The 17,136-nt window shown below is 36.5% G+C and overlaps 1 protein-coding gene and 1 long non-coding RNA gene across 2 annotated transcripts in view; one reads left to right on the top strand and one right to left on the bottom strand.

The window, feature by feature from the left end:
• Positions 1-17,136, top strand: part of LOC117984063 (paired box pox-neuro protein-like) — a 54,716-nt gene that overhangs the window by 6,487 nt on the left and 31,093 nt on the right. The window contains exon 2 of the mRNA XM_069499468.1: positions 14,582-14,604. Coding sequence (XP_069355569.1) covers positions 14,592-14,604 — 13 coding nt within the window. The 5' untranslated portion in view covers positions 14,582-14,591. The remainder of the gene's footprint in view (positions 1-14,581; positions 14,605-17,136) is intronic.
• LOC117983702 (uncharacterized) lies at positions 6,828-7,731 on the bottom strand. Its single transcript, XR_004673726.2, has 2 exons — positions 7,682-7,731; positions 6,828-6,962 (listed from the first exon to the last, which is right to left on the bottom strand). It is a non-coding gene; the product is annotated as an uncharacterized lncRNA (long non-coding RNA).

Here is a 17,136-nt window from a genome sequence, read left to right as displayed (position 1 = left end):
ACTGGTTGATTTAACCTGGCTTTTCAGAGAAAGCGTCTTCAGGAGAAGCTCCAGTCTATTAGTAAAAACGTAAAATAAACGTTTTTGATATTTTATAGTGAGTGATTAGCCCTTTCCTGCATCTTCATCCGCGTGGAAAAACGAAAGAAGAAAGAAAAAGAAAATGTTTGAATTTCTGAAAGTTCTTTCTTCAGAATTTAGTCAGAATCTACATGCAAGTTTCTTGACTCGGCAGCGGTTTCAACAAATCAACTAAAACTGAGCTGTATGTTAATATCAATGATTTAGTTGATATCAGTCATTCAGTGCCTCCTATTTTTTTAAATAAAATCTACACATAATAGTTAGGCGGTAGGCCTACATGATATAAATATCAATCGACTTAAGTTCTACAGCCAATTCCACAGGTTCTTTAGATGTAAATTTAACTTAATAAAAAACACGCATTTTTAAAAGTTTTAACACGTTCCTACGCATTTTAATATGAATATTAATAAAGTTTTATTATATTAGCGTTATTAATAAATAAATAATTATGAACTTTTAAACTTCACAGTTATTTCTATTATTCTACCTACTCCTAATTAAGCGTTCGACTTTCCGAATGATTCAAATCAATTTGCATTCAAAATCGATAAATTTTACTTCTGTTGTGATACGAATCGGTTTCTGTTTCATTCGTTACTAAAATTAAATTAATCGAATTCCTTTAAAACAATATTACTTATATCGAATAGATATATCGAGTTTCAAAACATTCGGCTCTTTTTGAAATGGCAAATCTGGGAGTTTGATTGAAATCATCTAATTTGTTTTGTACCTAAGAGGTAGAAAGCGGTACATAAATATACCTAATAGTAATGTCGTTTATTTTATACAAAACTATCTGGTACGGACCCGCAACTTCATCCGCTTCGATTAAGGAAAATCGAAGAGTTTCCATGGGGTTTTTAAAACACCTAGATCCACGCGGACGAAGTCGCAAGTATCATCTGAAGAATGTTAGGTACGGCCATTTTTAGGGTTCCGTACCACAAAAGGAAAAAAGGAACCCTTACAGGTTCACTTTGATGTCTGTCTGCCTATCGTGTCTGTCAATAAACCTACAGGGTACTTCTCTTTGACCTATAATCATGAAATTTGGCAGGTAGGTTCATCTATAGCAGACGTACCTAAGGGGGAAAATCTGAAAACCGTGAACCGTGGTTACATCACCAAAAAAAAATTAAAATGTGTTCATGAACAAAATTAGTATTTTCAACTTTATTAAGTAAGATTACTATGCCAAGTGGGGTATCATGAAAGGGCTTTACCTGTAGGTACATTCTAAAACAGATTTTTATTTATTCATATGAATAATGGTTTTCGATTTATCGGAACCCTCGATGCGTGAGTCTGACTCGCACTTGCCCGGTTTTCATTATATTTCCGAAAGCTTCTACCTGCATAATAAGAGCTTTCATGTGACTATTTTTACTTGTCACGTTCACCACTACAGATTCATCTTATTTTAGCAACGGGATCTCTTATATCTTTATTTTAGTAGGGAAACGCTATGACAATGATTTGGGACGAAATCTTATTTATGTGAATTTAATGAGAAGTTTAGGAGCTAAAGTAAATGAGATAGAAGTATATACAAACATAAATCATCAAAATAAAACTAAGTGCTTGTAAAAGAGCTTCAAATTTTCAGAAAAAGCTTTCCGTCGCTATCAGAATGTGCCCGTTCGCACTTCACACCAAGCCTTTTGAACATTAATTTTATTAGTACAAGACGTAGGTAACATAAAAACTTTTATTTATGAACCATTTAAACTAAACCATTTTCATTATATAAAATGAATATTTTATGTTTTATGACAGATCTAATTTGAAAAATTATAAAATGCTTTCCTTTCGGTTTGATTGAATTCGTTGTATGAGATAAATATAAATCGATTTGCATACAAGTTTTTATTGATCTGTTGAGGAAATTGATCCATGATACTAAATACCGTGTCGAAATTATAAAATTGGGTTGTCGAAATAACTCAGGTTATTATTTGCAAATCAAACCGGAGGCAGTCAGAATAATCTCTGTTTTATACTAGGTACCTAGATATCTTTTAACTATAGTTCGAAGATATTAACGAATCTCCACTTCTGGACCGTCCTGTATCTAATCAACGAAATAGATATTATACTTAGTAGGTACTAAGCCTAGTGGTTACTACATCCGCCTCCTAATCGGAAGTCGGGGGTTCGATCCCGGGACTCACCTCTAACTTTTCGGAGAATATGTACCTATCTATGTCTTCCTATTGCTCATTTTAAAAGGCATTACGACCACCATACGTTAAATTTTTTAGCCTTGAAGCCTTCAATTTATACCTATGGGTGAATCTGAAATTTTAAGTAGCGCTTTTTATAACATTTTACCAGTAGGTAGGCACAATGTTTTTATTTTGGGCTATAAATTTTTACTTTATGCTTGGCAATTTGCTGCCAGCGAAAATTTTGCACAGAGCACAGGCGTTAATGTTACATATAATCAAATCAAGGGTGTTAAACTCCGAACATATCGCGTGTCCTCGCTTAACCGCTTTATAATGAGATGTTGATGAGCCGTTGCATTTTACACTCCATTTTCGCACCTTCGCCATCCCTGTAATTCACGTGATTATCTACCAATATCACATACAATAACAGCGAATTGAAACCGTCATCTCACTCTGTTTTATGGGTAAACAGGAAAGTGTGAACAAGATAGGATTTAGGAAAATGTCATGCTTTAATTGACGAATTCTTTTTGCAGCCAATATTATATGGAACAATCGATTTTAGCTCTTAAAAACAAAGTGATAAAGTTTGGAGCAAGTTTATACGAGTGCCTAAGAGCGGTTTTCACTAAGGGGTATTTTTGTTCCATCGTGATGATCGTGTGTCAATGGAAGTGGTGCTAATTTGAATAAATGAGAAGCTGAAGAGGTGCTAAGTACGGGTACTTAAGGGTCCTTGACTGGTAAATTGTTGAAAAAAAATGTAGTTATAGTAATAAGTATGCCACGAGCGTCCTGCAGCTGCTCCGAGATTTTCCACGAAGCTTTCGTTTTGTAAATTAGCAATACTAAATAAGTGGCTATTTTAGATAATCGCGATACTTTATGGTGGTAATAAGGAGGAATTAGTTCAATTTGTGCACATGTCTTGTTTGAAAAGAATGCACTATTTTACTTAATAGTTGCTTGACAGCTCCTAATTGTCTCTAAACGACTCGAGAGTCGGAGAGTAGTTGTTCTAGTCTAGAAAAAGGCGAGAGCAATGTAGTGGCGTGTTGAGGGCTTCAGTCGGAGACCGGAGTAGACAAAAAGAGGCATATAAATATGAACAACATTCATACAAATGAAATCGTTTATTTTTCAGCTCCTTCAAAACTATACCTATCTACGACAGTGGTGGCGGCAAGTTTTTTCCAACATTTAGTATGTAAATAATAATCAAAGGTTTGTACTTTATTAGAACTTTTTAAGGCGGAGCGTTTGTATAGTACATTTATATAGTACTCGAGAGGTCGAGATAGCAAAAAGGGTAGGGACGAACCGCACACCCGCACAGCCCTCACGCTAACCCGGTGCAGGATAACGCGGGTGACGCGTGCAGGGTGTGCGGGGCCTCAACCCGCCTCATACCCCCATTGCCATATCGACCTGTAAAAATTAATAGCCACTTAATTTTATCGAAAATTAATAGACACTTAATCGAAAATAATCACTTTATCGAAAATTAATAGACACTAATTAATTAAAAATACTGAAATATTACCAAAGATTTCCAAATGCATACTTTCATACTGCTGTCTGCTAGTTTTTCACTAATTTTGCCGAAACTTTTTACAAATATAGCTTGCACAGTATAGGTATAGCTTGCATACACCTAGGTAATTTTTGTCCAAAAAACTAAAGAAATTCCATGGGATTAAAAATAATATAAATCCACCTGGACAATACGGGAATCATGTTTTTGTGGAAAGCTCTCTTGCATGCAGGTTTCCGCACGATTTTTTCTTCCACCGTTAAAGCAAGTGATATTTAAGTAAAGTAAGTTGCTTCGAACGCACATAACTCCGAAAAGTAAGAGGTGCGTGCCCGGGATCGAGCCCCCGATCTCACGAATCGCTTTTTTCCGTCTAAAGACAACAAAAAGCCGGCACACTCCACCAAAAAACACTAATCTGTCACATTACAACAGTGCCTATCACATTACATACACGTCGAAAATTAAAATGGCGTTGGCTAATGGCGTCTTTATTCGTGATATCGTAATTCGATATCGCTTCAATCATTTCGTCGTAAGGCGATCTGCAATTATTGCCACGTATAAGGAGACTAATTTGTAGTTAAGTTTCTGCACGTTGCAAAGGTATCTTTAAAGGTATGAGCTTTTGAGTTGTGTACGCTCGAAGCTCGTGCCATAAACGTAGATACGAGTACAGTACGCGATAGGTCGAGATGGCAATCGGGGAATGAGGTGGGTTGAGGCCCCGCACACCCGCTCGTTACGTTAGCGTGAGCCATGTACGGGTGTGCGGAGCGTCCCTACCCCGTTTGCCATCTCGACCTGTCGCGTACTATATCTGTAACTTAAACGCTGCGCTTTAAAAAGTTCAAATAAAGTACAAATCTTTAATTATTACTTACATACTAAATATGAAACTTGCCGCCACCACACCGACTGTCGGTAGATAGGTATAGTTTTGTAGGAGCTGAAAAATAAACGATTTCATTCGTTTCAAGGAACGACCCGAACTGGCCCACGTAGTTAGTTAGAGTCCTGTGTTGAAGGGTGGTCGTGGTTCGTCATTTACATGGGATCAAAGGCGTCGGACTACTGTATCTTTCTTTTTACTGTGACTAGGGTGTATAATTGTATATCTATAGGTGCAACATTCGTGGCTTGATACTACCCTACTGGCAAGCAGTGCCGCCAAGCGATTTAGCGTTCTAGTACGATGCCGTGTTAGAAACCGATAAGGGGTATAGGCTTAATAAAACTGCCATACCCCTTCCCAGAGGGCTGGGCTAACCGCTTCCTTCCTGGACTGCATCATCACTTACCACCAGGTGAGATTGCAGTTAACGGCTTAACTTGTATAATGCAATAAAAAATATTTAAAATAGCGAACGAGCCTTGACTCGAACGAGGCAAAAGCGCATCTCTCAACGAATAGGTATAAGACAACACTTAGCGGAGACCTCGCTAAATAGTCTAAAAGTCCCCAGTGATCCATATCCATAATGCAAAAGTAAATGTTTTTTTTTTAATAATTACTATGTACATATTTCTGTTCTAATTCAAATAGCCTTTAAATTCCTAAAGTTCGCGCAATGTGGAAACAAAAGTAATTTTTGTATTCATTAAAATTATAGAACCACATAACATGTGATATCAATGTCATGCGACACGAAAATGCAAATTCCACCCGTTCTGCTACTTTTTCGCTATCAAAGTAACCTGACTTTTATTTCCGAGTAACGGAGGGGAAGCAGGTATTGTTTCAGATATGAACTTACAAACATAAGATTTTGAAAACAAGTCGTATTATATAGTTAGGTATCAATCAACTGGCAGCATTATCTACACGCTGGTCCTCATATTGTGGATAGCAAACGGAATATTCAGCTGATGTGAGAAAGAATGCACCGTTAGGTCAGTTCGGACAATCGGCCATTATATTATTACCGATGAGCTATCTTAAATTATTCCTTGATTATACTTTATTTAAAAGTGTTATTTATATAAAACAGATCAACCTCTTTTTTGAAATCGGCTAAATATGTTTTCCTATTGGCCGGCGAGGCGCGGCTTAGGGTGGTCTCGGTGTGTGGCGATGCAAATGCGAGGTGTCGCTGTCTTTATCTGCGGACATGCAACCCGGCCGCCGTTCACACCGAGCTGTAATACCGTTTAGCGATATTTCCACACCGAATAGTGCAACAAATTACACGGCTCTTTGTAAAACCAAGTAGATATTTAAACGAACGATTTACCTAGATTAAATATACATATTATGCATCATTTTGTTTAGAATCATAAAAAAACAAGTATTCTTAGCTTTGTGGCGGTTGGTATTAGCGAATAAGATAGAGTACTTATAGCTTCGTTTCTGTCAGTGTGTCACAAAATTCCACGCAGCGTTTTGAGTTGTAAACTGTGAGTTCGTAGGCACTTTGATACCGTGGATACGATACGGTGTGACAGTCGGCCCCATTAAACTCCCCGCTTGTGCAACTAGTTCGGATAAATGAAGATATATTCCGCCGCAAATGTGGTTAAATGGCGTTGCTTGGAACCTGTTATCACGGTACTGATTATTAATTAAGCTCTAAAATAACGTGTTCAATATAAGGATTTCTCTTCGGAAATTAAATCTGCTTCGCTTTAGGTATGTTTGCGAGGAATGTCAGGACGTAAAACTTTAAATAAAGATAAAATCACTATGAAATAACTGAAAGTAAACACATTAACATCACGACTGAGCGAGTGTAGGCAAAAAATAGATGAATTATACTTTATCTGAGCCTAACGACAACTACTTACAAAATATCTAGGTTTACCAAGCATCTAAGTAGGTATGTAGCAAGCAGTATATTACCTATTCGTTTTTTGACGTTTTTTCACGTCAACCTGATTTATTGCGTGGATACTTTCAAAAACCTGGAGAGTGATATTATAAGCTACTTTCTATCCCGGAAAATTTAAGAGCTCCCGCGGGACCCCTGACCAAAGAAGAGGGGTATTATAAGTTTGATGTGTGTCTGTGTATCTGTGTACCTGTCTGTGGCATCGTAGCTCCTAAACGAATGAACCGATTTTGATTTAATTTTTATTTTATTTGAAAGGTCGGTTGATCGAGTCTTCTTAGCTATAATCCAAGAAAATCTGGTCAGCTGTTCGAAGATTATCAGCTCTTTTCTAGTTTTCTTATTAGAATAATAAGACGGGTTATTACTATCCGACCAATACATTACTTATCAGTATCCTGACAAATTCTAATAAGGTGACGCACTGTACTGCGTATAATGTGTATATATTACACAAACCATTTCACGCTATTTTCGACCCTCTGATAACGCAGAAACTATTGAACCTAAACACATAAAATTTTTCATATCTCTAATACAATATGTTTGACCACTTAGAATCTAAAAGTTCAGGTAAACGACTGCTCAACACAAGTGTCTACCAATTAATTTAAATTTTAAAAAGCATAAGAAAAAAAAACCCCCGACACAAAAACCCTCTAAAAATAAAAAAAATAAAAATATGCATAGGCCCTTTATGTAATAATATTTTAATCTAAGCCGTTGTCGTGTCGGGGGATCGTCACAAGAATAGCTACATAGTAGCTAATATTAACGATTAACTTTAGGGGTCCACCGAATCGACAACGTTTGAATTATAACATTAGATACTACATAAAGGGCCCATGCATATTATTATTGTTTTACTTTTAGAAGGTTTTTGTGTCGGGGGTTTTAAATTTTTATCATCCGAACGCTCGTTGCGTCAGGGGACCGCTAAAGATAACAGAAACTATTCTTTATATAACTTTCATAGCTGATACTGACGCGACGAGCGCTTGGATAAAAACTCTACTAAACTTAAAGGGCCAATACATACTTGCTTATATTTTTTTTACCTTTTAGAGGTTTTTGTGTCGGGGATTTTTTAATTTATAAAAACCTAAATCCAAGTGGATGAAGCCTGGGCATTAGCTGTTTAAGAATGATTACTAAGAAAATCGCTTCGACTAAGGAGATCCCCTGTTCCTATTAGGCGTAAAAAGGCATTTAGAATAAAACGCAGCATAAAATAAAATGACCTACTCGCGATTAAGGCGCGCACACACCACACACGTAGTGTGAACTTGATGAGAGCATTAAAGCGCAGTTCGCTCAGAAATAGAGTGTAGCGGGAAGCATGATGCGGAAATTTTATTCTTTTTCCGAGTCATTTAGAGGTTTTAAGTTTAGAGCACGGTGCCCGCGCCACGCCCTTTAGATACCGTATTAAACACCATACTTCAGAGAAGCCATACGATTCGATGTCTGCACTAGATGACGTAAGGTAGGTGTAGCGTTTTGTAAGACACTTAAAAAGAAACAATGTGAAAATGTATGTTTATTACCTTTCACGTTTGATATAGAAATACCTTGCATCCCGAAAACGCACATAGGCTACTTTTTATCCCGGAAATTAAAAATAATTTCCACGGGATTTTTAGGAAACCTAAATCCCCGCGAACAAAGTCACGGACGTTATCTAGTATGAGGCAGTGCTTTCATGACTCGAAGACATCCCAAGTCTTCTGCCTAGAATGGTACTTAGCTATAAGAGAATAAAATGCAGCAGAAAATAAAGTCACCCACACAATCGTGATAAGGGCGCGCGCACACCGCACACGGCGCGAACAGACAAGTGGCTTAATTGAGAAACACTGGGGGGTCCGGAGGTGTCGCTTTATGCTAATCAATTCAGTAGTTTGTTTTTTACCCGCTATCGCTACTGGAATCGGGCCCTTAGCTTTTATTTGGGTACCGCGGGATGACGCTAGGTTTAGTCATCCCGGATTTTCACGGTTGCTGAATAAATTGAGAAGAATAATACTATGTCTCAATAAATCTCGGATAAGGAGAGACAGGTATCATTCCTTATTCGTAACAAGCTAGCTAACTCCTAGCTATAAGTGATATCGTACCAACTTCTCACCAAATTTTCATGCTTATTAAAGGACAAAAAGGGATTTTCACATGCCTTTTGGATTAATGTGATTAATATCATTATGGGTAGAAATATTATATGTAAGAATATTATAGGTAAGTAATTCGTTAGTAAATAATATTGGAATGTAAAATAAAGTAGGTAAGTAGTACAAGGGTGCTTAAAATTGATCTGCCTAAGTATTTTTGAGTTAAACAAAGACCCCAATGGATGATTTAGATCCCCGAGCTCCAAATCATTAATATCATTTTAAAAGTGGCATACCGTACCTACGGATGATATTTCAATGAAACCACAACAATCGATATTACTTTTAGAACTCGTAAAAAAGAGAAACTTTTTTTTTTTTTTTAAGGGGATGAAGCTCTGCATAGCATAATGTTATGGATGACCCACAACCATTTAGAAATCGCTCCAGAAAAAACGGTAGCTATTATTTTCAAGAGGAGGAGGAAAAAAGAGAAACCTGCTGATTGACATAAATGTACAGCCAAAACCGCCGAGAATAGAAACTTAAGCTGTCTACAGCGTAGACGCCCATTAATAAAGGATTTTCAAATATTCTTCACGAATGCACTTGGGGCACTCACCTGATCACCACACACACATACCTACCCCTCCCAGTTGAGAACCCTCATAGCTTTAGTTTTAAAGTTTACGTTATTAATTTATCATCATTATAACGCGTAAAATTTAACTCCTCACGTGCCATTTTAACTTTTTGTGTCAAATTTCATGTCAAAAGTACGATTTCAGTCCTTGTTTTAAAGGTGAACCGTACTTTTCACATGACAGCTGTTGATTCATACAGTTAAAATGGCGCGTGAGGAGTCATTTTGTATGGACTATACAATATATACGGTATACCTATACTTACTAACCCAATTTGAATAAATGACTTTGACTACTGATTATCTAGTAACTTACAAATCTTATTATACGCATAGTCTATATTCCTACAGAACCCTCTCAGTCTGACGGAGCCAAACAGTTTTCGGTTTATTTTTTAACCGAGCGTATAATTTAGCCCTGTCGTCGTCCAGTTAAGATATCTTAATGTGTTCTCCGTAAATTTTGTTTTGAGCATTGTTTTTCATTAGAAGCCTATCATGGCAATTTTCTTTTGTTTTTTTTCATCAGAAAACTTCTTATTCTAATTAAAATTACGTAGTAGTTAGCTTGGGGCACAGAAAGAGGTAATTTTTAATTGTGCTTGGGATTACCTACTCGTTATTATTGTAAAAAAAAATATTAAATTAGTACAGGTGAATACAGGAATCCAAAAGCTTGTTTTTCTTTTGTTGGACTAATCGGCGTGTCCTTCCTAGTAGAAGCTTTTAGTTGAAGGGCAAAGGGAAATTAGCATATTTGACATATCTTTACCGAGTAAAGTAGTATACTTCTTTTAAAATTCATTTCTTCTTGAGTTCTTAGCATATATGTAACGTCCAACACAAATTCGTACCTACACCACGCCACGCTTTACCAAAGAATGGCAAGTAATTGCCATTAACAATATTATGTAAGTACAACTTACTACTAGTAAGTCAAGGTCAACCATTTAAGGCGCCAACTAATTGGATGACACATATATCAATCCCTGTCATAGATCTGTCATCTCGTTACAGTATTGATTGATAAGTGATAAGAGAATTATAAGTAGGTAGTGCAGAACTATACCTGCAGGCAACTATTTAGATTTCATGGTGGTACGACTTGGAATAAAATTGTTTTAGAGGAAATAAGTAGGTTGAAGCTGTGATAGCCTGGTGGTTAGGACGTCCGCCTTCTAATCGGGGTCGGGGGTTCGATCCCGGGCACGCAACTCTAACTTTTCGGAGTTATGTGCGTTTTGATTAATTAAATATCACTTGCTTTAACGGTGAAGGAAAACATCGTGAGAAAACCTGCACGTCTGAGAGTTCCCCATAATGTTCTCAAATGTGTGTGAAGTCTACCAATCGGCAATCCGCATATGGCCAGCGTGATAGACTATGGCCAAAACCCTTCTCACTGTGGGAGGAGACATACGTTTGTGTATCCGTATCAAATAGTGGAAATTATCGATACAGCTACAAAAATTTATAATTTAGAGTATACTACTTAGTTAAGAAAGATTTGAATAAAATACCACAGTGGACAGCAGGGCATATTTAGATGAATTAGTTTTGAGCGGAATGAGTTAGATTCAATTTAATTTAATTAGAGCATCTATCAACAGATCGCACCTTTTGAATTATTTATAGAAACCTATTACGAAACTTTAGTAGAATTATATAGACCTATTTCGAAATAAGTTTTCGAATTGGTTCAAAACACTTTAGATGTCCATTTTCATCTAATCTTATTCAAATAGAGGCGTACTGTGGCTTAGAAAAAGTGACAAATTACACTAAAAATAAAAACTTATAGCAATCATTTTCGTAAATAGGTCTCTGTAATTCTTAATTTGTGAAATATCGATAGCCAAACTCTAAATAATCATAATTTCTTCATTACTGTTAGAATGTTTTGCCTTTTCCTTACTCGTAACTTGCGTGTTCAAGAACCGCGATCGTAATATTGCCGTTTTGTCGTCTAATATTATGTTAATAGGGCCTGTAATAATTTTGATACGCTCGCCCTAACACCGAATCGGTCATGGACACGGGCTTTTATAAAGTTATCGTATCGAAAGCGACAATATAAAAAGGTTTCGAACTTTTCTTTGTTCTCTAATCAGATATATTTATTGTTTTAGAAAACGATTGTTCATAAAATCTTATTGGGTTCCTTTGTCATTTTGTTTTGAGTTCACCACAACTTAGCACTTTAGCTTTTTGAAGATCAGATCCCACTACCAGAGAGGTAGCGTTGTAATTTCAGAACTCTGTGATACATTGTAATTGTAAAGGCTTGGATCTTTATGCACACAAAAGCAGTGGATCAGGAACGGTTAAAAAATTTATATGAAGAGTCTTTGATTGGTTACTTTTGACAGTGGGATCGTATTAACTCAGTCAGGACTCAGTAAAGGTTTATTGAATCGATAAATGTCGATATCGATAGTCTAAATAATTAATTAGTTGGCACAACACTGTACCATCTTGATATGCAAAACGCGCTGGTGGTTATCAGATCGGTAACGAGTAAGCGCGGTCACACTTGGTGACGAATTATTATTTTCCACTCCCTCGCTTCAGCTTTTTTTCCGAAATTTCCATATTTTATGGTAATTTGTATAAATGACTAAAATATTATCAAGGTTACGTTAAAAACGTATTCTAGGCAATTAAATACTCAGTGCAGATTAATAAAATAGGTAAGTAATACATTAAACTTATTTTGTAAAAGCAAGTAGATACTTCAACCAACAAAGGTGTCAATTTTCTTAAATTTTACAGATTTACGGCTCACTTTTTCTAAGTTCAAGTTGGCAGAATAATAAGGTCCTTTTACTAAAATCTTTTTATTTCAAGGTTGAAAAATAATTTATAAACTTATTTATTTAGGAAATTTATTTATTTAGGATTCGTCGTTTAGGATCGTCTTCTATTACGGTTAAAAGTAAAAAGCCGTTTGAAGGTTTCTTCAATTTATCGATATCGACATATCGTTGCCCGTAGCCTGTCTCTACGCTGTGGTCAAGACTTAAAAAGTGATATTCGCGTGTAACACAATTTTTTTATTCATATTTTTTTGATTTTCACGGTGATCGGTCGCTTTGATACCATCGATTTTTCGCCACGTGCACGCACTGCCTCACTTAATTCCTGATTTAGTACCGCATCATATTTTGATAAGTATTTTTAATTTGAATAAATTATGTTTTAAGCGTGCTATCGGTGCGTAATGGCCGCTTTAATCATAACCGTAGTTTTATGCTACAATGTCACAGTTGGGTTTCAGCCTGTGTAGTTTTATACACGAAAACGTAGCGATTACAAAATATTTAGCAGTTATGCGTGTTTTTACACTCACCCTAGGAGGGTTCCGTTGGTATCATTTGGAACTTTTTAAATAAAAATAAAATAAATAATCAGATTGTGCCATAATCAGGCACTGGACAGCCCATATTAGCGTAGCCCAGTGTTAGTAAAACAACAATCACTTAACCTATGTTAGTACTTTCAGCAACTAGCAGCTAACTTATCCTATTTATGCACCTACAACCAGTAACGCCGAGTGAAGCGTGTATACCTACCTATCCAGCACCTTCAGTAAGAGTTGTCCAGCTTACTAACCAATGTGCTGAAGAAGATGGTGGTGGTGGTGGTAATGTGGCTACTCACTAGCCTGCGCACCTTATTTAGTTAGATTATTATATTTAGATTTAGATCGTAGCGGTTAGGACGTCCGCCTTCTAATCGGAGGTCGGGGGTTCGATCCCGGGCACGCACCACTAACTTTTCGGAGCTATGTGCGCTTTAAGTAATTAAATATCACTTGCTTTAACGGTGGAGGAAAACATCGGGAGGAAACCTGTTTGCCTGAGAGTTCTCCATAATGTTCTCAAAACTGTGTGAAGTCTACCAATCCGCAATATGGCCAAAATCCTTCTTACTCTGAGAGGAGACCCGTGCTCTGTAGTGAGCCGGCGATGGGTTGATCATGATGATGATGATTTAGTTAGATTACTGCAACCTCTTGTAGGTGAAGAGGTAGAATTGCTCAGGAGTCATTCTGTATTTTCATGTACGGATCCCTGCAAAAAACGATAAAGATGTCACGTGGTACCATATTTCGGCGTCGACCCGATCGCTTTCCGAGATTGCCTTCTTTTTATGAATATAAAGAAATCTTTTATTGTTTTTTAACATTTTTCGACCCTTTTTTAAAGTTTTGCTACTGGTTTTAAAATGCCGCTTTATTTATAATATTGCGTTCGTGCCAAATTTATTGTGGCACATTTCAAGGCGTAGGTAGGTAGGTATTCGTGCTTAGATAAAGGGCTTTGTTTAAAAAAATTATATGCAATAAAAGTTCTATTTTGGTTGTTGGTTCCATATCTAATTAATAAACGCTTGACACCTCGCAGTTTTAGACCTGACGCATTTAGGCTAGTCACGAAAAATCCGTGAAATTCAAGTAAAAATTTCTAATCTTTTGACAAGGTTATTGCCTATTTATTTACGAGGTAGACTTGGCAGTGGTCTTAACATGCACCTTTTTTGTTTAGTTTTAATATACCTAATTGAAGGTACCTAGTCTAGTAAAATCTCTACATAATATAAAATTAAGTCGCTTCCCGCTGTCTGTATGTATGTACTATGTATGAACTTGTAGACGTTTTAAACTACGCAACGAATTTTAATGCGGTTTTCATCAATAGATAGAGTGATTCAAAGTGGAAGGTTTATTTATGGTTTAGTTAAAAAGTCGGAAGAAATCAAGCTTCCATCGAAAATGAACAAATATTATAAGAACAAAGTAGGATAAACTCAAAAACTACTCAACAGCTTTTAAAAATTCTTTCACCTCTAGAAAGCTACATTAATAGCATGTAGCATGAGCTACATTTTATTCTCAAAAAATTAGCGATCTCTAGGAAAATTTAAATATTATCATTATTATTATTTAAATATTATTAATTTATGTGTATTAGGTCGGGAAAAAATCCTCTCAATTGAGAGTTCCCGAGGCGATCTACATTGCACCCATGCGAAGCCGGGGCGGGTCGCTAGTTAATAATAAAGTACAATCGTTATAGGCAGAATAATCCCCAGTACTTACTGTGAAACAGCAAAGCATATCAGCTAATTTTGTTACTTATGCGTGACTGTGAAAAGGTTTGATCTTAGCACTAGCAGGGTCATTAAATGGATTTTTTTTGTTACAGGTTTCGCAGGATGCCACATACAGGTAACCTACAGCCTTATCTCCCAAACGATCAGTGATCAACCTCCACACCTACGCACCAAAACATCGGCGAATTTGAAAGCGAACGGTCATTTTGGAAACCAAAAAGTTTATAAAGCTCAGATCTTAATTAACTTAAACGACGGGCATTAAGAGGAGCCGAATCTTATCCGGTGAACAAGAATTTACCTCACGCATTGAAATCATAAGCGTTTCAAAGAACCCTTATCGTTCGACCCATTACGAGTAATTAAGAATCGGGACAAGCTTGTCAGGGTTTTCGAATCTCGCCTCTATGTTACGTTTACTTTATAATCACCACTTGTATTTCCTCAATAACTTTACTGCTCACACTAAATTATCTAGCCTTACCCGAACACTGGAATGTTTAATAATTCTTAAAAATTATCATACGTGCTTTTATACCAAGATCCATTTTTAGGATTCCGTACCTCAAAAGGAAAAAGGAACCGTTATATAGGTTCAATTCGCTGTCTGTCTGTCTATCTGTCCATCTGTCCATCCTCTCTGTCTTGTTTGTCGTGTCCTCAAGATCAAGAAAACCTATTATCGATCCTTCTAGCATGTATATCGCCGGTTCAGATAGTTACAGAGGGATGCTGGACACGAGCGACAGAAGGCAGTGTGTATGAAAATCTCTACAAGAAATAGACATTTATTAGCTGTTGGGACTTGCAAGTCTCGGGAGATGACATCGCTTCCCCTGCAACTAAATCTCAAAGCAATAAAAGCGATGGCTAGACGTCATGAGTGTAGACATAAGTCCGATAGATTTAAATATTGGATGCTCAAGATCAGGTAAAGTGTTTGAGAAAATGTAGAAAAGCTGACCCAATCTAGGTAGGAAACTTTTATTATTTACTCTAGTAGGAAAGCGCCAAGTCAAAAAGAGGACAACAAGCAAATTACATTTAAATTCATATCGAATAATGGAAAAATAAATTAAAATTAGTTTTATTGAATGAAAAGGTAAATTCAATATATAAAGCTGGTAGAAAAGGTGGGAACCCTAAATCTGGTGTAGATAGTATCGAATCCGCACCGGGCCACCCGGGCAAACGGGCAAAAGCGACTCGTTTTCTAATTCATTATACATGCTTAAGGTTACATTTATTTGAGGTGGCCATACACGCCACTTCCTTGTGGATTCAGCGTTCATTATGGCAATGGATTTGCTGCGTTTATACTTAGCTTACATACTAGTATCTAAGTAATAGTAGATACAATATCCATACATTAAGGACATCCATCGGGGTCTCGTTATCTAATATAGGTACATTGTAGGCAATGATATCCATACTAATAGTATAAATGTATAAGTGTGTATGTCTGTCTGCTAGATTTTCACGGCCCAACAGTTAAATCGAATTTCATGAAATTTGGTACAGAGTTAGCTTACATCCCGGGGAAGGACATAGACTACTTTTTATCCCGAAAAATTAAAGAGTTCACGCGGGATTATTAAAAACCCAAATCCACGCGGACGTAGTCGAGGGCATCATCTAAGTAGTTATTTTATGAGAAAGGTTGGTAGGTATTGCATAAATGGGCCAGCCCCTCTTTAGATAAAAGACTTCGCTTGTCTTTCATTTTTTTCTATCCCAACCAAGGCTGAACGTATATTTTGTATAGCAAACAAAAGTATAACTTCACAGTAGGTACCTAATACAATTCAAGCGATATTTTCATATTTAGTTAGATTTGATGTATTCCTAAATAGGCAATATTCATATTATATATGGCTCAATCTTATAGGTACCTACCTATTTATCGTTTAGATATATTTTTGCGTACAGTTCAGAATTCTAAAAATATACAGGAATGATTGCAATTGTATCTAGTAGGTATGTAAGTATGTATCAATAGAATAACTACAAGCTCAACATATTTCATTCACAGTCATTGATGTTCACAAGACAAAATATTTAATCACTGCCAAACAAGTGAATCAAGTTAATCTCACTAATGAATATAGTGGAATCTGTTAAGATCTTGACATAATTTACCAAATATTTCATTTCAGATAAGTATTTCTAGTTATAAAACTGGTAGGTATGCTTTATTATGAGTAATAAAGCCTCAAGTTTATTGTAATATCTCATATTAAAGTCGTTAAAGTGATAATATCGAAGCGTTAAAAAGTTTAAGTGTTGTTGATTTGATTATGAATATACCTAATATGGGATCTCACACGTTGTTTCCGGCTTAGCGAAAATATTATGGAACTTTGAGTTTATTCACCTTCAGTTTCAGGCCAAAAAGTGCTTCGAATGTATGTCCGTGACGGTACATGGTATTTTTAATTCTATACACCAAATTCAACGTTCATCATCATTACTAACCGACAGACGCCCACTTCTGGATATAGGGACTTCCACACGCCACAGTGTTGCACCACGTGAATCCAGAGGCTCCCTGCGACTCGTTTGATGTCGTCTATCTAACTAGTGACAGGATTTCCAAAGCTGTGCTTTCCGATGCGAGGTCACTATTCCAGTACTTTGGATCTATGAT

Source organism: Maniola hyperantus, chromosome 7 (genome assembly GCF_902806685.2).
Source record: "Maniola hyperantus chromosome 7, iAphHyp1.2, whole genome shotgun sequence".
Taxonomy (NCBI): domain Eukaryota; kingdom Metazoa; phylum Arthropoda; class Insecta; order Lepidoptera; family Nymphalidae; genus Maniola; species Maniola hyperantus.
The sequence above is the reverse complement of the archived record's forward strand: the minus strand, read 5'-3'. Positions and strand labels throughout refer to the sequence as shown.